This window comes from Pholcus phalangioides, unplaced genomic scaffold (genome assembly GCF_987345545.1).
Source record: "Pholcus phalangioides strain wild (caught in Gottingen) unplaced genomic scaffold, Ppha-v1.0 ptg000015l_1, whole genome shotgun sequence".
Classification (NCBI taxonomy): domain Eukaryota; kingdom Metazoa; phylum Arthropoda; class Arachnida; order Araneae; family Pholcidae; genus Pholcus; species Pholcus phalangioides.
Window position 1 is genome coordinate 73,057,805 of NW_028301608.1, and position 23,622 is coordinate 73,081,426.

General features: G+C 36.2%; 2 protein-coding genes across 3 annotated transcripts in view; one reads left to right on the plus strand and one right to left on the minus strand.

Annotated features, from left to right (window-relative positions):
• Positions 1–2,616: 2,616 nt before the first annotated feature.
• Positions 2,617–3,120, minus strand: LOC149076659 (uncharacterized). Its single transcript, XM_089242284.1, has one exon. It carries the CDS (start codon positions 3,118–3,120, stop codon positions 2,617–2,619), a length of 504 nt encoding a protein of 167 aa, XP_089098410.1.
• A 14,992-nt stretch (positions 3,121–18,112) lies between these two features.
• Positions 18,113–23,622, plus strand: part of Hpd (4-hydroxyphenylpyruvate dioxygenase) — a 489,423-nt gene continuing 483,913 nt past the window's right edge. The window contains exon 1 of one of the 2 annotated variants that reach the window (XM_089244272.1): positions 18,113–18,385. In XM_089244272.1, coding sequence (XP_089100398.1) covers positions 18,383–18,385 — 3 coding nt within the window. In that variant the 5' untranslated portion in view covers positions 18,113–18,382. The remainder of the gene's footprint in view (positions 18,386–23,622) is intronic. The other variant, XM_089244273.1, reaches the window with a different exon arrangement.

The following is a 23,622-nucleotide window of genomic DNA, read 5'->3' on the forward strand; positions in this document are numbered from 1 at the left end:
GAGATAATATACCACTACATTTAGATCTGTGATGCAATCCCCATTCATGAATTTTCTAAAAATAGAACGTCAGAATGCATAGCCCAAGGTTAGAAAATGTGGTAAGAATTAGCAATTTTGATATTGTAATATAACTTAAGTAACTAAGATACTTTATATAAAAAATATGTATATTCAGGCTACTTTTATAAGGTCTTTTTGAAGGGAAAAAAAACACTTATCATTTAAAAATATACCACCAAATGTAACCCAAGAATAGAAACTGTGGTAACAATGAAAAATTTTGACTAATAATGAACTAATTAATTTTTCAGGGGAAAAATTATTTTAGGATAATTTAGTATTTTGATTGCTGGATATATATATTCTAATGTTTTGTACAATAAGAATATTGTTTTAAATATTCGGGGTTGTCTAGATAATATAATAACAGAAATCAACATTATATATAGCAAGCATGAAAGAACTTTTTAAACATGTATCTATTGTAAAAAAAAAGTAGAGCAGATGTTGATATGCAAATATATATATATTCATATATAAATAAACAGTTGAAGAAATTTTAGAAGGTTGAAACTATCTTGAATACATTACATATCCTTCCGTAGTTTTATGATATGCTCTACTCAAATTCTATATTTTACAAGTATATATACATGTATATAATTGTCCAAAATAATTATGTAGGGGGGGGGGGGAAGATTATTTTAAAATCCCACATTATGTATTGCAGCATAGTCACTTTAAGCATTACATGCAATCAATGTGCGTATTTTCAATGGGAATTGGTATGTTGAAAAGCAGTATTTGAGGTTTTTGACAGTAGTTTTTGACAGATGGGTTTTTGACCGCGGTTTAAACCGTCAAAAACCTGCCAACCCTGTTTTAAACATAGAATGATTTGTTCTCAGTATGATAAATGGGATTTTTAGTAGTTCAGTATGCTAATGTGATTTTTTTATAAGAAAGTTCTTTAGGACTTAATATTGTCCATAAGTCAAAATGGGACAACTATACCTGTTATGAAACCATTTAATAACTCTATTAAGTCAACATTTCAAACTTTTAATTGAAAATGTGTGAGTAAATATTGAATTAAAATTTTTAAAAATGGAATTATTTGATTTTTGTAACTTGATAAAGGATAAAATTAGCAGAAATTTCATAACAATAATTTAACTAACTATTTAAACAATGGATTCAACAACAATAAATGTTCCATAACTGTGTTCCAAGATATGAAAAAAGCATTCGATTTTGTGGATTTGGAACAAAACAAATAAACTATTTGAAATAGGAGTAAGAGAAAACATACTTGAATGGTTTAAATCATACTATTGCAATAGGAAACAAGCAATTGTTATTCAAAAAGTAGTTAGTACTTTTCAAGAAGTGAAAAAAGGGGTACCTCAGGAACAATCAATGCCACTGCCGAGAAATAGATATTGTTCGGGAGTACAGTTATTTGGGTATCACAATACAGAATGATCTTGAATGGAACACGCAGTGTGATGTTTTAATAAAAAAGATTAGAAAATATGCAGTGATATCTTACAAAATGAAAAACTTGATTGATGAACATTTTTAAAAAAATTTATTTTATGCATGGAATTATTTTTATGCATATTCAATTGTCAGTTATGCAATCAGTGCTTAGGGAGGAGCATATTACGAGAATATTCGTAAATTAGATTATATAACAGAATAAGATCTCACATATTAATCGATAGTTCCAAAATACAATGCCATACTCTAACTTTGAGACAAAACAGAGTTATCAAATTTTCACAATTGAAAGAAAATTACTTGAAAAATCAAAATAGAACTACAAATAAATATAATAGAGTTTATCAAGTGCCAAAACCAAATAAAACATTACATAAAATAAGCTTTTCCTTCATTGCCCCTAAGATATTAAACATTTTTCACACTGAAAATCAATTGAATAATAATGAAAACAAATCATGGAATTTTTGTCTTCGTCACACGCATAGATTACGAAACCATTTAGATGAAAGTATTGAAAGAGTATATAAAAACAATATTGAACTGAGTAAAAGTAGAGTATAATAATAAAAAAGACAAATGATGTACGATAATTATATTATATTGAGAGCTTCAAGATAAGCAACTTAGATGTATATGTTACAGTAAAAGCCCGAAGAGTGGTAAAACCAAGTCGAGTTGGTAATACGCTTGGAAACGTATACATTTCGAGCCCTTTGGTAAAAGCTGACATTTAGTAACTTTCATGAAAATTAGTAAAAATGCGAATTTTATAATTTTCTTAAATTTGAAAATGTTACGCGTTGGGGGCGCGACGTCGTTCGGTAGGCTAGCTTACATTTAGAATATAGCGATTGTTAATTATTTACATGTTTAATTTACAATTTATACAACCATTGCAACTTTAATAGCAGGAACGTGTGGCAGACGTACGGAGAAGCCGAATGCAAAACAAACAATAAATATAGTCGGCTTTGACTGCATAAAAATACACATGTTGCCACACTGACATAAATAATAATAATAATAATAAAGAATGATAATAAACAGTTGAAGAAGGGTCGCTACATGACCCCCTCCCAGTCGAGAGGATCATAGGCTCTCGACGAATTATAAGTTGAAACGCACTTTCTTTCCGGAACGCAGTTCCATTTCTTTTTGTCGTGAGGATACAGTCTTCGGTGGGACCGAAATTGTGTCCTTTGGCTTCATTAAGAAGGCAGGTTTCAGTCTATCAACACTTATGGTAGTGACACGGTCCGGGAACTGCAATGTGAAATGTCTATCACCTCTGCTGATGACCGCGTAAGGGCCATCATAAGGCGGCCGCAAAGTAGGATTAACTGCGCCACATCGCACAAAAACGTGAGAACAGTCATCTAGAGCTGGATGCCAGATGATTTTGTGCGAGCCATGTGTGGTTGTAGGAACTGGACGAATTTGCGATATAGTGTTGCGGAGTGTTTCCACAAATTCATCGGGCGGAACATCGTTGGAGAGCTGGAAAAACTCCCCAGGTAAGCGAAGTGGCGTCCCATAGACGAGTTCTGCTGATGAAGCTCCGATGTCCTCCTTTACACACGAGCGGATACCTAGAAGAACGCTAGGAAGCATGTTGGTTCAGTGGTCAGTTTCGAGGCAGCGTAACGCTGTCTTCAGGTCACGATGAAAACGTTCAACACAACCATTTGCGGCCGGATGATATGGTGTAGTACGAATTCTTTTAATACCAAGGATTGTAGCAAGGGCTCGAAACAAGGAACTGTCAAATTGTCGACCTTGATCACTGGTGATGGTTTCAGGGGTACCAAAACGACTGATCCAACCTGAAAAGAAACACCTTGCAACAGTTTCTGCTGTCATATCCTCCATGGGAATAACTTCCGGCCATCGAGTAAAACGATCCACTATTGTTAGGCAGTGCCGGAATCCACGGGATGGTGGGAGTGGTCCCACAATGTCTATGTGTACATGTCCAAAACGTTCATCACACAACGGGAATTTTCCATGTGGCTTTTAGATTTTTGGCATGCAAGACAAGTCTTGCACCATTCTGCACAGTCTTTTTTCATAGCTTTCCAAACAAAACGACTGCAGAGCAAGTTTTCAGTAGCTCGTTTGCCAGGATGATTCAAGTTGTGAACAGTGCTGAATGCTTGAAATCTGAATGGTTCAGGAATGTAAGGTCTAACCTTTCCAGTAGAAACGTCACATAAAATTTCAATTTCGCTGTTGATCAGCATGGGTTTGAACTCTAAGCTAGTAGAAGTGCGAAGTTGTTCCAACTCTTCATCTTCCCTTTGAGCTTTGGCAATTTCCTTATAATCGAGAGAAGGAAATTCGATCGAACTGATACGGGAAAAAGCGTCAGCAACAACATTTTCAACACCAGATATATGACGAATATCGGTGGAGTATTGCGATATAAAGTCCAGATACCTTATCTGCCTGGCTGAGTTGTTCTTACTGATGTGATTGAAGGCATAGGACAATGGTTTATGGTCACTAAAAATTATAAAGTGCCGTCCTTCTAGTAGGTATAAAAAATGCTTTATACGGCTAATAGTTCTCTGTCGAAAGCACTGTAGTTCTGCTCAGATTTTGACAATTTACGAGAGAAAAATGCGATGGGTTGCCAGTCATTTCCAACTCGTTGTTGTAGGGCACCTCCAATCGCATAGTCGGATCCATCGACCATCAGTGCCAACGTAGAATTTTGCTGTGGATATGACAAAAGGGTTATATTAGCCAAATCAGTCTTGCAATTTTCAAAGGCAATTTTGGATTCTTCAGTCCATTGAATGAGACGTTTATCGTGCCTTTTGCTGTCTTTAAGGTACGCGTTGAGCAAAATTTGCTTTTTCGCGGCGTTTGGAATGAAGCGTCTGTAAAAATTAAGCATTCCGAGAAATCGGCGCAGCTCTTGAATGGTCTGCGGTTGTGGATAGTTCAGGATAGCTTCAACTTTCTTTTCCAATGGTTTGATACCGTGCTCATTTACAGTATGTCCTAAAAATGCTACTTCAGATTTTCCGAAAATGCACTTATCAATATTCAAGACAATTCCGAATTCGGAGAATTTCTCGAAAATGCATCGTAAGTGAACGAGATGTTCCTCTGGAGACGTCGAAGCGATGAGTACATCATCCAAGTAAGGAAAACAAAAGTCAAATTCTTGAAGTACAGAGTTCATGAACCTTTGCAGTGTTTGACCGGCATTGCACAAACCGAAAGGCATGTAAAGAAACTCGTACAGTCCGAATGGAGTGATGACTGCCGTCTTCTCAATGTGTGCTGGCTGTACAGGAATCTGGTAGTAGGCTTTAACCAAGTCAAGGGTACTAAATATCGTTTTTCCACCAAGAAAATTAGCGAAGTCATGCACGTGTGGAATTGGGTAGCGGTCGGATTTCGTTCTGGCATTTAACATGCGATAATCGCCGCAACAACGCCATCCTCCATCTGCTTTCGCAACCATGTGCAAAGGGCTGGCCCAATTGCTTTTGGAGGGCCGACATCAACCTTGACTTTGCATGTAAGCGAATTCGCGTTTAGCGATAGTAAGCTTGTTTTGCGCCAAACGTCTGGCCTTGGCAAACACAGGTGGGCCTGTCGTCTCGATAAAATGAGTAACGTTATGTTTAATGGACTTGGTCGAGAAATTTATCTTAGTCAGTTCGGGAAATTTGGATAACAGCTTATGATAATCAGTAGTATCATGCATAGCAAATGTCACACCAGTGGAGGGTACTTCTGCCCTGGATCCGGATATGGACAATTTTGAATCTTGTGAAACTAATCGACATTTGTTCATGTCAACCAAAAAGCTGTATCGACTGAGAAAATCAGCGCCTAGGATTGGCTTATTGATTGAGGCCACAACAAATTTCCAAACGAAATTCTTATGCAGACCAAAGTCCAAGTTCAGTATCTTAGTACCAAATGTAGGAATTTGAGTGCCATTAGCAGCAGTTAACTGAAAAGAATTGGTTTTGTTTGACAATTCAGATTTTTCAGCGGGTAACACAGATACCGATGCTCCAGTATCAACAAGGAAGTGCAATCCGTTTTTACGATCATACACAAATAGGCGACTTGCAATATTAGCATTTTCGCTGTGCGCCCCCAACGAATGCTCTACTCGTTTTTTGAATGCTTGTAAGAGCAGGGCGCTGTGCACTTGTGCGCTTTTTCTCTGAATTTCCTGTGGTACCAGCATATTTGAGATGTTTGTCCCGCTGGGAGAGATTGGCGAGACCTAGATCGCGAACGATAACGAAAACGCTGACCATGAGGTTTAGTTTCTAATCTAGACAGGCGAGTGCAGATCTCATCTAATCTGGTATCGATTGGACACGGCTGGACTGAACTGACTTCCGTGGGCTTGGTAACGTCCAATATGCCGTCTGCCATCTCCGCAAGCTTGGGCAAGTCGTCAGTGCTTACGGCTAATATCTGCTGAACAGCTACTGGCAATTGTTTTAACCACAAGGTTTTCAAAATTTTATCATCAAAATGCTTGCCAGCTAAATCGCGCATCTCCAATAGCAAACGTGACGGGCGCTTGTCACCCAAAACTAGGCCTTGCAAAAGAGCCTTCAACCTAGAAGATTCGGAATCGGCATACTGGGATATCAACCGCTCTTTCAGGGCATCATAGCTATTTTGAGCCGGTGGATTCATTAAGATATCCGAAATGACCGAGAGTTCCTGCTGATTCAAACTAGTAATTACATAGTTGAATTTCGTCGAGTCAGCGCTAATTTTGGAGAGAAAAAATTGCGATTATATCTGTTTGAACCACAATTCCGGGCGATTTCGCCAGAACGGAGGCATTTTTACCGCGACTGGGTTGATTTCGATCGATTCGGGTTGCGTCGTTGACATCGTGGCGCTTGCGACACAAATCAAGAAAAGTTCAAAAAGAGCCTACCGTATGCTTGACAACATCTTCAGAAGGTGAGATGACAGCATCTGTTTTTATCGGAAACCGTAAAACGCCGGTAGCCGAAAACGCAAGTTCACGGTCGTAGCACAAACAACGTGGTCGGGAAAGGGAAACAGCAACTTGCATCTCACATGTTCAAAAAACAGGTCACCACTGTGACGCGTTGGGGGCGCGACGTTGTTCAGTAGGCTCGCTCATAAGTTGAATATAGCGATTGTTAATTATTTACATGTTTTATTTACAATTTATACAACCATTGTAACTTTAATAGCAGGAACGTGTGGCAGACGTACTTGACTTGACTTGAATAATTAGTGTCCTCTATACCTACTGGGGGCTTTAGGACAATTGATAAAACACAGGCATTTTATAACAAAGAACAATCCAAAGAACTTGAATAAATAAAAAATACAAAAAACAATACAGACTTATGCAAAGAAAAAAAAGGAAGAATAACAACAATAGATATTATAAAAACAACATGAAAATAGAAAAATATGATACAAGATCTAATTGATCATGAATAGACAAAGACAAAAAACAAGAAAACAGTTTCAACAAAATTAAACAAAAATATATACGACTAGTATCAAAAAATAAAAAAGCAAAAATCATGTAACAATTTGAACAGGAAAAAGAAAAAAGATATACATACACATATATATTTCTTTTTACATACCCAAATATATATATATATAAATTCTCAAAATTTCTGCAACAGATATTATAGCTCGCAAAAAATAAAATAAAAATAAAGAACAAACATCAACAAATGAAAAATAGGAAAAAATTCAAAATCTATTACAAACTGACAGATATAATTCAAATTCATCAACTAATAGCTTCGGTGCAATTTTCAAGATAGAAATCCAGTTATAATCTTGAATATTTGAGATACCAATATTTTTAAACAATCGCTTTCTCTGAATGTCCCACTTACAGCATGCAAACATGAAGTGATTATTTGTATCTTCAGAACTGCAAAAATCACAATTAGCTGAACGTTCCTGCTTTATTCGGAAAAGATAACTTTTGGTTGGGGCTCTGTTGGCTAACAATCGGTAGAACAATGTCTCATATTTGCGTCTTGAAAAATGATGTGAAAACTTCTCAATTGATTTGAAGAAAACATCAGCCTGAGGGTAATTTAATTGGTCCCTAATGAATTGGTAAACATGAAGTTTCCATTTATTTTGGAGCAAATTCAGAACATCTTCCATATATGCATATTCTGGAGGTGGAGTGACAGGATTGTTAGCTGCTGAACGTGCGAGTCGATCAGCAATTTCATTGTATAAGATGTTTCTGTGTCCTGGTGACCAGACAACTGATATTGAATTGGCTTTATAAGACGCATGTGCCAATGCACAAAAAGAGGTTAAAATGACAGAATGAGATTTAAGATTAATTGTGGATAGTGCTAAGATGGCAGATTTACTATCCGACAGGATCACATAATCAGTTTTTTCATAAATAAATTTAGATGCAGCCTTGGCAATCGCCAAACACTCCGCAGAAAATACAGATGAACAATTATGAACCAAAGCTTGAATACAACATGAATTTTTCACACAAAAAATGTCAATGGATGTATAGTTGTTGTTTTTCGAAGCGTCTGTAGCTATTATAGTGCAATTAGACCAATGGAGTTGTTCATACTGTTTGAACAAAGGTGGAATCAGATGTGAGTCAGATGTCATTTGAAATGGGAGAGAGTCTGTTATAAAGTTAATATTCAATATTGTCCATGGTGGGTCTGGAATGATGATAGGTTGAAGTGGAATCAATAAATGATTTTCTTGCAAAAACTGGATATGTGAGGGACTGCAAACTGGTAAAATAGTGTTTTGAGATACGTTGCTGATATTCGTGCAGACAAACTTGAAAATAGTACCATATTTTGATACCCTAGCCTTAATAATTTGTCTTGAGGAAACTTTCAGGATAAGAGAAGGGAAGGGAGGTTTGCCACAAATACTAAGTAAAATTGGAATTGGAGTAGATATGGGAAGGCCTGAAGCAATTCTTAGTACTTGATTATAGATAGCTGAACATCTTTTAAGATTTTTCTGAGAGCAACTGTTCCAAAGCATTGAGCTATAGTTGAAAAAGCTAGAGATGACATTATAGCAAATAGATAAAAGTTTATGACCCGGAGCACCTTTAACTCTGCCAGCAATAATTCTTGTGATGTTCAATACATTAACACTTTTCTTTAAAAGATGATTAATATGAGAATTCCATATAAGCTTCTTGTCAAAGATAACACCTAAAATTTTCATATTTTCTACAAATTGCAGTTGAAATTCATTGATATGAAGATTAGGAATACTGAAACTATTTTTCATTGTAAACAGAGTGAAGTAGCACTTGTCGATTGAAAGAGTGGAAACCCCAATGATCCATCCAATCTTTAACTACAGATAAAGCATTGTTGAGCTCAGTGTTGATATAATTGGGATCATCATTACTGCACCAAAGCAAGATGTCATCGGCATATATGAAAGGATGAATTGAAAGAGGTAAATGAACAAGCAAATCATTTAAAAATATATTGAACAACCATGGTGAGAGGACACATCCTTGGGGAATGCCACGATTAAAGTTGATCCACGATGATTTATGTTTTCTCCAACTGATAAAATATTTTCTGTTAGACAAAAAATTTGTAATCCACCTCAAAAAATTATCATGAAAACCAATCATATGAAGCTTATAAAGGAGAGCAGAATGGATCACTGCATTGTAAGCTCCTTTGATGTCCAAAGAGACCAACACTCCCACATTTTTTGACTTGAAAACATTGAGAATATTGCATTTAAGGTCTAAAAGTAAATTTTGCGTGCCAGTTCTTGGTTTGAAGCCATACATGTTGGAGGGGAATAAATTGTATTTAATAGTTATCCAATTCAAACGAGAAAGTATAATGCGCTCAAAGATTTTCATGATAATATTTGTTAAAGTGAGTGGTCGATAAGAGGATGGATGCCTTGGGTTTTTGTTTGGTTTCAGTAGAAACACAAGTTTGCCTTCTTTCCATCTTGATGGTATGGATCCAGACGACCAAATGGTATTAAATTCAGCCAACAGAAATTCCAATTGTTCTTGTGATATTAATTTGTAGGCCTTGGCATTAACTCCATCCGGACCAGGTGCAGTATTAGGTGTTTTCTGGATTGCTGATAACAATTCTTGAAAAGTAAAAGGTTTGTTGACATCGGGTGAGAAACTATTATGGGGACCACACAAAAAATCATAATTTTTTTGGATATATGGGTTAATGAGTGTTTCTTGCAAAAGATCTATTTGCTCATCTGGATCAGACACTAAAGAGTTATTATGGTAAAAAATGAGGTTATTGTCCTCATAAACTTTTGACTGAATGAATTTGAGTCTTCTCAATATTGTGAAGATTTTAGGATAAGATGCATGTGTAAACAGTTGATTAGTCATGAAGTCATTTTTACGTTGCTTAAGGGATCTCTTAAAAATAGCAGATCTTTTTTTGTATAGAATCCAACAGGTTTGGCATGGACAACTTCTGTACTTGCGGAATGCTCTTTTCTTAGATGCCAGAAGTAAACGAATTGATGAATCAAAATATTCATTATATTGATAGTTCTTACGGATTACTGTGATTTGTGAATTTATACAGGTTGTCCTTATGAATTCAGAGTAGGTGCTGTTGTCATAGTTCATCAAATTATTGCTATATTTTTTCCAACAGGTTACAATACGCCTTTCAGGACCACGATGAGCTTGTATTTTAATAGACAAAGTGATAGGTATATGATCACTTCCATAAAGTGAATCTCCACAAGACCATGTGATATTTCCAAGAAGGTCAGTACTGCAAAAACTGAGATCAATGGTATTGGAAGAAACAGCTGAAAAATGTGTAGGAGAAAGTGGTTGTACGATACAAACAGGATTTAGAATGAACCAATTATACAAAGCACGACCTGCTGTATCTGTGCGAGATGAAGACCAAGCAAAATGCGAGCTGTTAAAATCACCAACAATGATGAATGGAGGAGAAATCTTTTGGAACAAGCTGGACATTATTGAGATGATATCTGATGTATCAGCAAAATACAAATTTAAAATGGTAATAGGATTATCTTGTAAGTAGATTTTTGTTATGAGAGCTTCAACACCTGAAGAATTATAATGGTAAGTTTCTTGAGAAGGAATATTGTTTCTGACAGCTGTCAACACTCCGCCCCTTTCACCATCATTACGATCACACCTATAAATCTGGAAGTTCGGTAAATAAAACTGATCATTCACATTTAAGAAGGATTCTTGAATACAAAGAATGTCGAAATCTTGGATGAATCTTAAAATATGATGTTTTTTATGTTTTATACTTCTGACGTTCCACTGCAAAAGTTTATGATGTGAAGACATTAAGACAGAAATTAGATAAGAAAGAGAAAAAAAAAAAAATCAGTTATGTCTTAGTTTGGTACGTTCTGATATTGATTGAGTAAACTGATCCACAATAGATGAAACAGGCAAAGGATCCAATAGTTGTTGTTGAGAAGATGAGTCGGCTGGAGATCCAGGTTTCTTCCGACGAGGCAACTGTAAGTGATTCAAGCCACGTAATTCTGAGACTAAAGTTGCAACCATAGATTTCATGTTGTTAGCAAACTCATTTCTAAGGTCATCAATTATCTCAACAAACTCAGTCTTTGTGAGGAAGACTTGTTCATGATGGATGATACTATTGTCCTTGATTATATCCAAGTCCTGGTGTAACTGATCAAACATGGATTTAATTTCTGATCTTGTGATCCATTCCGGATTCTTAGGAATGTCGAGCTGATTTAATTGCGAGATTTTTTTACCCAGAGAGTTGTTTCTGTCTTTAAATACTTTCCCGGCAACAGATAGCGGAACATGGTTTTGACATTTGAATTCCAGAACTTTTTGTTCCAATTGATATGTTTCACAATTATGGTCAGATGCCATATGTTGAGCATTGCAATTCGAGCAGATGAGATTCTCGGATGTACAGTGATCTGAAGAATGGGATTCAGAACCACATTTGATGCAAATGGGTGCTGTACGAGAACGATATTTTGTAGGATGGGTAAATTTATAACATTTTAGGCACTGTCTGGGCCTATCTATGAATAATTTGATATTTCGTCTAATCAACCATACTATGATTTTTTCTGGCACATAATGACCCAAGATGGTAACGAGAACATTGGTTGTTGTTTTACCTTTAAAGGAGAATCTTCTTACCTCCAATACACTTAAGTCATTTCTTTCTTCTATTTCTGTTAATAAGTCTTTCAAGTCTTCTTGAGTTTCTATGTCCCTGAGTAAAAATCGGCTGGATAGTTCTTCAAGGAGTAACTGTGGTTTGACATCAAAGTCTAAGAAGGATTTTAAATTCAGAACATCCAAAGCTGTATTAACATTTGATGTTTCTACAACCGGATGGTTTTTCGATGTGAAGTGCACTGAAGTGATGTCCTTGGCCGAACGAACGTTTTCTTTCAAAAAATTATTGAAGATTTTCGGACTTAACTTTGGAAAAGCATCTCCATTTCCTTTCATTAGCAAAATGCTAAATTTTCCAATACCGGAATTTGAGGCCTGATTAAGAATGTCAAAATTTGTTTTGTTTGATACCACGTGGGTAACAGGGTCTACTTCCATGTTGGGTGAATTAACTATTGCTGAACTATTTCCATTTGATAACATCTAACAGACAGCGAGGAGGAAAAAAAAGTGAAGACTGACTTCAAGTCTCCACAAAACAACCGCTTACGCGGCACCCTAACAAAAAAAAATATATTTCTAATAGCTACTCACTAATAAGATTTGTAAAAAACACCAATTAACTAAAAATTGAGTTCAGGCACAACTGTGCTCAAAAAAAAAAAAAAAAAAAACGATAAATACGAGACACAAGCGAAACAAAAATCCGACCGTTCTTACCGACGGATCCAACCCGTGGCAGACGTACGGAGAAGCCGAATGCAAAACAAACAATAAATATGGTCGGCTTTGACTGCATAAAAATACACATGTTGCCACACTGACATAAATAATAATAATAAAAAAGAATGATAATAAACAGTTGAAGAAGGGTCGCTACAGAAAAATTTTCATTTATCAATCACAACGATCCTGATGCTAATTAAGATCATAATTAACTAATTAGTCATTCAAATTCGTGAAAATTACTAAAAATTCAATTTCTATAATTTTCATAAATTTGAAAGTTTGTCATTTATTAATCTTTACGATCCCGATTTTTTTTTTGCTTCAATTTCAATTTTTATTTCCGTAGATGAATATTACAGTGCATTGTAAAACTTGTATGATTATTGATACAAGTGAGAGCATTGAACAATATAACAAAAAAGCTGCACATGTACGGTAAATGATTACTGTACATGTGCATCATTCAAATTCGTAAAAATTAGTAAAATTGAAAAGTTTAATACATTAGAAAAGATTTTATAGCCAGGCTCAGTGGGTCAGTGGGAAGGGGGGGGGAATTTGACAGTAGCAATCTGTAAAACTGTGGTGGCCATGGTGCTCGCTATATAAATTATAGCTTGTCTTTGAATGACGTCCATCTCTGACATTTGCCAGGAACCGAGCAGAGGGGAGAAGAAAACCAGATGGGAGCACCAAGGGAAATCTTTCGATACAGTACAGTTCTGTAGAGCAGTGGTTCTCAACCTTTGGGAATCCGCGGTCCGGTTTCATTTATTTTTATAAGTGAAAGGCCCGGTCAAATGCACGACTAATGGGGAATGAATGGAGGAAAATGAAACGGCAGATCAATCGTTCTCCGGTATGAATGATGGCGCGGCCCGGCGGTTGAGAAACACTGCTGTAGAGTATTCTTCAGATTACGTTGGTATCCCCACTCTGCACCCAATAATCGTCTGAAATGATCCAGCGATTATTAAGTAATGTGCGCGCGCTAAAAAAATGAGCTTGTTGGCGAACCATGTTCCTAAAATTTTGAGACCTTTTTCGGCAAACTTAATTCGTTCCCGGTTAATTTTTGATAGTGGAACTTTTTCCCTTTTGTTTTGCCAGAGAAATGATAATTTGGATTATTCCACTTACAAATCATTTTGTTGTAACCATTCGGAGATCTGTGTCAACGCAGCGTTGGCAGAGGCTGTAATTTCAGTGGGTTCCTTGGCAGACACCAAGAGAAGGTAGTCATTGGCAAAGGCTTATGCTGTGACCCCCGGGGCGCACTGGAGTCGAAGTAATGATTCGAATGCAGTATTCCAAAGAGCAGGCCCACTACATGATCCCTGGGGGTAACCTTGGGATGCTGGTGCTATACTTGTGTTAAGAGTAAGTTAAGGTGCGCACCGAGAAAATGTCCTACAAAGTTTTTCTTAGCTGAAGAGGAATAGAGATCCTTTGGAGGTTATTAGCTATTACCTCATGACGCACATAATTGAAAGCTCTCTTAACGCCGAAGGAGATAACGGCTGTGAGTAAATATTCCTTCCTCCTATTCTCAATCTGTTCCATTAGATGATGATGATGAAGAGCATCATCCGTTGAGCGACCCATACGAAAATCAAATTGAAGAGGATGAAGGAGGCCGTCCCGCTCAACATAGTTAGGAGAATCTTTGTATAAGAAGTTTTTCGAGCACCTTTCCCGAATTGGAGGTCAGCATAATGGGACGAAGTATTTAAATCATCGGCTGCCGAATTGTGACTGAAATCTTTTAAGTGCGTTCCATAAGAACTGAGAGTGAAATATTTTATAAATATATATATTTTTTTGCCTATAAATCTTTGTGAACTTTTTAAAGCTTTTCCCATCTTTTCTGAATCACCCTGTATTATTCGTAAGATCTCATGTTCTTCATATAGTGGCTATGCAAGAGGCTGTCCAGATGGTCGTTTTGGATCGGTATTGACTTACACTTCTGGAAAAGGGCTTGCTAGATGTTGCTCTGCTATATCTTTTGGTGTGGAGCTGGACTGCACTGGAAGTTGCATCTGCGTTCACCTGGGCCGAAATACTGCCTTATAGGGCATACATACGCCGCAGTAGTTTGCGTGCAGAGCCTATTCCAGGAGCTAGATTTGGTTTGCGTTACTTCTCGTTTGAAAAGTGCTCGAGCCCTTCGAGAGGAGGCCATAGTGCCACGGATATCCTGTCCAGTCCTCTTCATACGGTTTAGTTTTCTCTCGATGGCCCGTACTTGCCTTTTTTTTTCGTTTCAGATCCACCGTCCACCATTTGATACCCTTTGGGTGTGAGTGGGTTGTTTTTACAATTTAAGATAGTCTTGCAGTTAATGTTTATTAATTCCATCAGTCTTGTAGCATGCTGCTGTAGCTGATTTTGATCGGTAATCTGTATTAGCTGCTGTACTTTAATCTAGCATGCGGTACTTTAATCTTCTTTGTGTGGTGTGAAAACTTCTATGGTGTGGTTGGTTGAGAGTAAAGCGAATCCTTTCTAATATTGAGACAGATACTTGTGTGTGTGTGCGTGCTCCCTTAGACTTTTTTTTCAACTCAGGTCTATTGACATGAGCAATTTACTACCTAGTGAGTTGTGCAAGAAGCCAATCGTCGCCAAATTTTGCACATATACCAAACAGGACCGGGATTGAACCGTAGGCTACTTTAAAAGTTCGTTAGAGCTGGGCAAATGCCCGAAGTGGGCAAAAAAAATTGTCGGGCAACAATGGTTCCTGAGCCCCAACAGTCACTTTTGGAATGTCTACGCTCATATCTTACCCACTCGTTCATTTTTTTCTTTCATGTGTTCTTCGGAGGCTTTAGCCAAGGAGTTTTCAACACATGGCCCACTGGCCACATGTGGCCTTCGAAGCTTTTTACTGTGGTCCGCCGAAGAAAAATCTTAGTTACAGAATTTATGGAAATGCTTGGAAAAAAACTCTTGAAGGAGAGAGGGTATTCGAGAGTATTCATCGAGGGATTTCCACTTGTGATAAGTTTTTATTTTTTATATTGTTCGTATGGAAAAATTGCATTCGCGCGAATTGTGAAGTTAAGAACGAAAGAAGTATTGTGCTTGTTTTTGGTATTATTTCAAATCCGTAGACAAGCTATCATTATGGAAGCAGTTATCGATGAAATCAAACAATTTTTTTATATCTTTGAGTGGTTTGCCAAATAAAAACTGTGACATCTTTGCAAACTCTTTTACTGAATGCTAAAAAGTTATGATAAAATGATGACAAATATGTGAGATGAATCGTTATCATCATAATTTATGAGTTGAAAATACACTAATTTCAATCATTGACTAAAAGATTAAAGACTAAAAATTAAAGTTGGCTTAATTGAAAAACCCGGAACATTTTTACGAAAAAGTCGGCATAGCAAAAGTTACGTGAAAATACGGGAATGTCCCGGGAAATACAGGACGGTCCCAAGTAGGTCGCCCTACTCATACCTCACAGTTCCTCTGCAAAAATGTCCCAAAGAGAATTCAAGTCCATCCATTTAAGACTGGTATATTCTAGGAGGGAAAGAGAAGATTAAAAAAACAGCATCTAGCTGAACGTGTGTAGGGGCCTTAATAGGGCCGGATTAAGATGTTTGGAGGTCCTGAAGCACATGAATGGTTTTGGTGTTCCCCCTCCCTAACGCTTTTATTTTCCTACTTGCAAAGGCTTTGATAATATAGCTGAAGATGATGTTTCTCGCCGCTATTACTACTAGGGTTTTGACATCTGGAAGATAAATCCAGGAAAGAAAATTCAAGTTCTCTTGCGGGGACCCACGTCCTCTCACTTGCCGGGTGAGCGTACTAGGTCACAAAGCCAACGAATCCTTCTTTGCTTAGAGATTGTGTGTGCTGAATGGGGCCGTACATAAACTGCCAGACCTAAGTCAGGCCAAAGCTCACAATTTCTGACACTGCCACCAGATGCAAATTTATACGTAAATGATGTCACTCTCTGCTACGAAAGTTTTGACAGCAGTCCATGTTAGGTCTGGCCGTCCATGTACGGTCGCGTTCAGCGCACAAGAGCTGCAAGGAAAGAGGATTCGGTGACTTTGTAGTCTAGTATGCTCACCCGACAAGTGAGAGGAAGTTGGTGAGTTCCCAGCTAGACCAGTTGAATTTTTTTTCCTGGATTTATCCCTTCGTATGGTTAGTGGCAACACCTTCTAGAGCACCTTCTGCTTTAGACGGTATTGGTAGTGGAGAGTGACATCATCCTCGGATAAGTCGCCATCTGGTGGCAGGGTCATCAATTGCGAGCTTTGGCCTGACTTAGGTCCGACCGTCCATGTACGGTCCCGTTCAGTGCACACGAGCTCCAAGGAAAGATTGAGATAGTCGTTGCTTTTGTAGTCTATTGGTCCGGGGCGTTCACCCGGAAGGTGAAAAGACGTGGGTTTGATTCCCCGCAAGGACAGATGAATTTTCTTTTTTTCCTAAATACGTATATCTTCGTATCAGCCAGCTGTTAAAAAAAAACTTCGTATGAATAGCGGAAAGTAACATTATCCTCGGATAAAACTAAACTGTCTTACGACGGTCCCGGGCGGTGAATAAGTTCGAGCCGCCGCACGAAGGGAGGCAGTGCTAATAAGATAATGACTCACGAGGCCTTTCAAAATATCTACAAGAAAGCACACTTTAAAAGAGCTTCAAAACTTCCCGTAGAGTAGAATAACACTGTCTGCAAGGAGTAAAAAGATATTTATACAGGATAGTTCAGACAAGTAGTTTTGATATTGAATCTGACCGACTCTTTTTTATCACACAGGATTTCTATCAGTTCCAAAAATTGCATAAAATAAAATGGAACAACTCCTACCTACTGCGCTTGGAACCCACACTGTTTAAGGAATGACAATGATTTCGAGAATAATTCTTTGAACCAACTTTGATTGGAAATTCATTTAAAGATAATTAACAGGAATAAGATTTTTGGCTATTTCGAAAACGATTAGCTGGCAAAATTATTATAAATTAAATTCAATGAATTTGCCAAGGCAATCAATCATTTTCAGAATTTGTAAATTACAGTTATTACGATTGATATCACAACTTGGTTTTTGCCGAAGTGAAAAAAGGATTTTAGGATTTAATTGTTCAGTCTTATTTGGACAGAATATTAAAATTTATTCTTTAAATTTTAGCGAAACAATATTTAAAAAATCTGATTTTATTTATTTTAAAAAATATGTGATTTTTATCAACCCTGCTGAAAACTCATTGTGTTCGTCATCTCTGAAAAAAAATTTCAAAAAAAAATTCTGACCGCTGCTTTTTTCTATGTAATCATTATTTCTCATCTTTTCCTGAAAAGTGACTGTTATTCATTTTTCATCTGACCCTATCATTTCTTCCATGACTGTAGATACATGAACACGGTATTTCGCGTCCATACATTCACTTTAATGTTATTTAGTATTCATATAATTGGAGCTCAATGGAATTTCAGAAACACACATTCCCTCACCACTTCAAACTGCTGATGAGAAATAATGATTTACATTAACCTTATAGATTAACGACTCTTATTTGCGAGATTTTCCGTTGCGAAAGCCGTCTTGAAGAAGTTCTTATCTCAGTGAAATCAGGAGTTGTTTCTCGTATCTTAAAGTGATGAAGCAGATTATAGGATTAGCATTTTTTTCCCTGCCGATAGCTCAGATGCGGTGACCTCGAAAGATCATGAGCAGTAGTACATCTACTTCAAAAAAGAAAACAAAATTACTCCCCCCCCCCCCCGCAAAGAAAAAAAAGAAGATGCAGTCATTAATTTATCATCCAATCAACAAATTTCACTGATACGCAATAAGCGTTTCCAGAGAAAACACTTTTTTTTTTCTCACAGATTATTTTAAATAGCCTGTAAGTGGAGCCAGTTGCAGTAGTGAAAATTCGCGACGACTGGACACTACTTTGGATTCGTGAAACATGGTGAGTACCGATACAAATATTGATTTTTAAGTACCTGCACTTTTATACGGTAATTAGAAGTGAAAAAAATATACATATTATATATATACAGGCCTTAAAACTGGCAAAATGCCCAACGAGGTGGCTGAGAAAAAAATGCGCATAACAAATACGGATGTTATATATTTCTAAAATACAGCAACCCAATTAAAAATGCAATTATAAAACCTAGAAACAAATGAATAAATAATTTTATTGATTTGACTAGTAAGCTACGATTATCATGCAAATTCGTGCTCATAAGTTGCATTGCAGTAAAACCCCTCTTAACGGACACCCCTCAGATGCGGTCATCCCCTCTTTTATCGCCAAATAATAATTTACAGTTGTATAATATATAAAAGTATGTATTTCAAACCCCTGATTAACGGTCACCCTCTTTCACGGACGAAATTTTTAGTCCTGTCGGTGTCCGCAAAAGAGAGGTTTTACTGTATTTACAAATAAAAATTTTCAGGGAATAAAATTATTTAACTTTCTGTAACAATATTTGCCGTGTGAAATTAATTCGGAGTTGAAGAAAGACATCCCATGGACCGCTCTTACAATTCGTGACCAAATCGCATAATTTGTTTTATATATGATTATAACTGGCTGTTCAAATAACATATTTTTGAAGTTTAAAAAAAATTGAACGTGAATTTATAGCACGTTTTTCTTTGTAATTAAATTTATACAATTGTAATTAAAGTAAATTTTTAATTAACTAAATTTCTAATTAATGGAAATTAATCATAATTATAATTTTGGGAAACCCCATGTGACAAAAAAAATTAAGGAAAAAAATTGTTTCTGTTGATGGGCAGGAAAAAAAAAATTCAAATACAAAATCGGAATGAAATTTGAGAATTTGATGTTTTAAAAACTCTAAAAAAAATCGAATTTCATTGTAAACAAATTTTAAAAAACACTATGATGCTCATTAGACCTTTTAGTTCCCAAAAATTTTCATTTCCTGAAAACATTTATGTGAAAAATATCTGAAAAAAATATTAAACAAAGCATCGCACAAACGCAACGTTAGTCAAAAATGGGATAAAAAGAAAACCTCATGAAAATAATTGAATAAATTTAAAAAAAAATTTAATTAAAAGAAAATATATGATACAGTACGTCTGCTTATAATATATATGAGACGTTGCATTCATCAATCATGATATAACGCTGTATAATTATACTAAGAACATCATCAATGGATCGTTAGAAGATTCGTTCTGACGAACACAAAGAACCGTGGTAACGAAAAACTTCGTTTATCATTTTTCCCGATCAGTTATCAGATGATTTTCTCCAGATGGTGCGATGACTCGAAGGGAACGTAATGTCCTCCTAACGAAATCATTTAAATGCTTCTTACTAAATCCGTTTTCCCTGATCAGGAAAAACGATAAACTAAGTTTTTATGAAGTTTTTCGTTACCGCGGTTCTTTGTGTTCGTCAGAACGAATCTGCTAATGATCCATTGATGGATGTTCTTAGTATAATTATACAGCGTTATATCATGATTGAATAAATTAAAAAAAAAATTAATAAAAAGAAAATATATGATACAGTACGTCTGCGTATAATATATATATATGAGACGTTGCAATCATCAATTATTTTCATGAGGTTTTCTTTTTTATCCCATTTTTGACTAACGTTGCGTTTGTAAAAAAATAAAAATATATATGTAAGGATGCGACTAAGCTTCCATTGCTGACAGACTTTCCATTACCAAAATCATTTGCGAAAAAATATTAAAAGATTGGCTTAGGGGTCATTCAAGTATTACGTCAGCATCGGGGTTACCGATTTGCTGACTTTTGATGACAAGGGGGGGAGGGGGGTTTGGATGATGCTAACGTCATCAACCACCCTTTATGAAGATATGTAATGTTCTTAATGGCATCGGTGCGCCAAAAACGGAAAAAAACCTTTCGATAGTTATTAGGCACCTGAACTAACATTCTACCTATTGATAAGTCCCCTACAGAGCCGCCACTTTAATGAGCTCTAAATTTTTCACGGATCCTTCAAGTGCTCTGGAACTGTGCCACGCATCACTCAAGTGATCCGTAGTTATGCCACAACAACCAAACATGGACAATGCCCGTAGTTATGCCACGGATCACTTAAGCAATCTGGGAATGTTCCGCGAGTAACTTGAGTGATGTTGAAATGCACTGGGTGCCGCTTAAGGCCCCTTTCACACGGAGCGGATGTGGACGCATCCGTATACCCTTTCACACTGCACTAAAGATGCGGGCTTTTCGCCCTCACTTTAATTCGAAATTTGTGCATAAAAACTATTTTTTTCGCAATTTTTGTAATTATTTTTCTTCTTCACCGCCGATTCATATAGGCATAGGCAGGCTAGAGCCATTCTTTAGTGGTTTTATCTAGAGCCCCATAGAATATGAGTATAAAGATGCCTTCGGTTCGATCCTCACAAGTAGTCGATGGGAGAAAATATCTTAAAATATTTTCAAAAGATTTTGAAAAACAAATCTAAGATCTATCTTTTGATCTATCTTTTTGGAAAATATGGAAAAAAAATTCCAAAAACATCCAATGATGTTCCAAAAAAAAAAATTCAGGAGATATCAAAGACTTTGCAAAGTAGAAAAAGGGAAGGGGTGGAGACTTTCAAAATGTCTGTGCTTAGAAATATTCACATCACAATTCTGTCTTAAGCCCGGATTACACTACAAAGATTTTATAATAATTCTTTTAAAAAAGCAACTAATAAATTTATTGGTTGCTTTTTCAAGTTTTATAAAATAACTTTCATAAACCTTTCAGAGCGAAATCCCATCCTTACAGATTAGTCACTTCTGAAATTTCACTTTTTTTTAAGTTTTGGATTCAATATTGTGTAAAATATACTTGTAGGTATCGGGGGGGGGGGAATGCATCACTGATGCATTCTCAAATAATTTCTATAAAAAAAATGACTTGTGATGAATTTGAAACAAAAAGGAAAAAATGCCAAGTGAAAGGTGTTTCAAATTCATCACAAGTCATTTTTTGATAGAAATTATTTGAGAATGCATCAGTAATAAAACATACGTACTCATATACATGACCTCATGGTGTTATCCATAAATGTTTTTCACATCTTTCTGATAGAAAAATTTCCCTTTCAATCAATAAATTGCATATACACATTTCAAACTCCTACCGGTTTCATATTCTTTTTCTCTCTGGCTTGTTTTGAAGTGTGGAACAGCGAAACGCGAGAGTCCCAGTGTACAAAAACACATGGAAGAACCATCTGAATTGACCATAGTAAAAAATTTGTGACCTGACTCGATGGATATGAAAGAGCAACTCCCTGGTAACCTAGCAATCATGAACATACTCCTACCCTGTAATAATTGTTGTAATTATTACATACAGAGTAACAAGAAAAACCCAATTATCTTAAGTCTGCTTCTAAAGGCTCTTGGAAGTCTTCACAGCGTGACTACACAACTATCTCTGGCAGATTGGCAGAAGTTGAGCAAACTGTCAGATAATAACACTTGATCTTTGAAAGGCATCACTGATGGTTGAAGTGATTCAACAGTGGTACATCATTGAGACAGTTTCTCGAGACCTTACTGTATCCGTAGATTTGTCGATCAGGAAGCTTGTTGAATTCGTTGATGGAGGATAGATAATGTTGTCATGACCGTGTTTGGTGCTGAGCAGATAATGAAATCAGGAACGCTTCCTCAGGGTTCATAATAGCTTGTTGAGAATCTGGCTTGAAATGTGGTTTACATACCTGTAAGATGAGAGAGAAGAGCCCTTATAAAAATTTATGGCATTAAATCAATTTATTTTGAAAATAAACATTTTAAAAAAATAAAATTTGATATAATTTTATTTTATGATTACAATTTTTTTTCTCTCTACTATCAAAAGATTTCCTACTTGTAGGTACATCTTGAGACAATAAGTTTTATAAAAAATATTTTTGAAAATATCTAAGCATAAAAAAAGTAAAACTGTTTCATAATATTCACAATGTTGAAAGTATATGACAAATTTTCATAATGATTAAGTTCTTTAAAAAAAATTAGAAATTAAGAAAGGAAAAAAAATTCCCATGGTGAACAATTCTACGTTATTAATGCATGCCTAATTTTCATTGAGTTCATTGCCAGTAAGAATTTGAACTAATGTTAACTTTTTAAAATTATGAAAAGATAAAATAAGAAAAATTGTTCAAATAGACAAAAAATTAAGTAACATGATCTAAACACAAATACTGTACCTCATCTGTTCAATTTTGAACAATGATCAGTTTTTAATTATTGGAGTTAGATTAACAAAACAGCAACAGAAAAAAAAGTTAAACTTTCATTTGTATCGAAGTTTGTTGATGCGGGAAAAAAATATATACCATATTGATATATTATATCAAAAAAATCAGCGATTTTGCACTTCATGATTAAATTTCGACATGGAATAGCCTTCAACATTATCATAAAACTAGTGGACTAATGCTCTTATAACCAGAAAAATTCAAGAAAATTTCAATAAATAATACAAGAACGTTCTTACCTTACTATTGCTGGTAATTTTGAAAACCTTTCGATGGCATGTTATTTCTCGGCATCTGAGCACGGCGACTTTTGGATCATTCCTTCAATTTAATTTATAATTCGGCACGACTCTCGTGAATGGCATCAGAAATATATAAAAATACAAATTCGAAAAAACTGAGAGTTAAAATAAAATTATAAAAACACGTGCGAAGCAGAGATGAAGAACAAACAAACGCGTTCAACCGTGCTTCGCTGAGTAGGGTCATGGAGGAACGATAGCACTACTCTTGCTGACGTCACAGCATTCCTGATCACGTGTGCAGAGGCCGGTTATCTAGGTGGTCGTGGGTAGGGCCCCCGCGAGCACGCAGAAGTGTCGCAACACGCCGTGGCATGGACTCGACTAATGTTTGAAGTAGTGCTGGAGGTAATTGACACCATGAATCCTGCAGGGCTGTCCATACATCCGTAGGAGTAAAAGGGGGTGGAGATCTCTTCTGAACAGCACATTGCAAGGCATCCCAGATATCTATATATATAAAATTGATTTTCTGTCTGTGTGTGTGTGTATGTTCTCTATACAAATCTACAATTTTAGATCGATCGTCGCCAAATTTTGCATATATACCAAATGGGACCCGACTTGAACGATAGGCTACTTTAAAATTTCGTCAGAGCAGG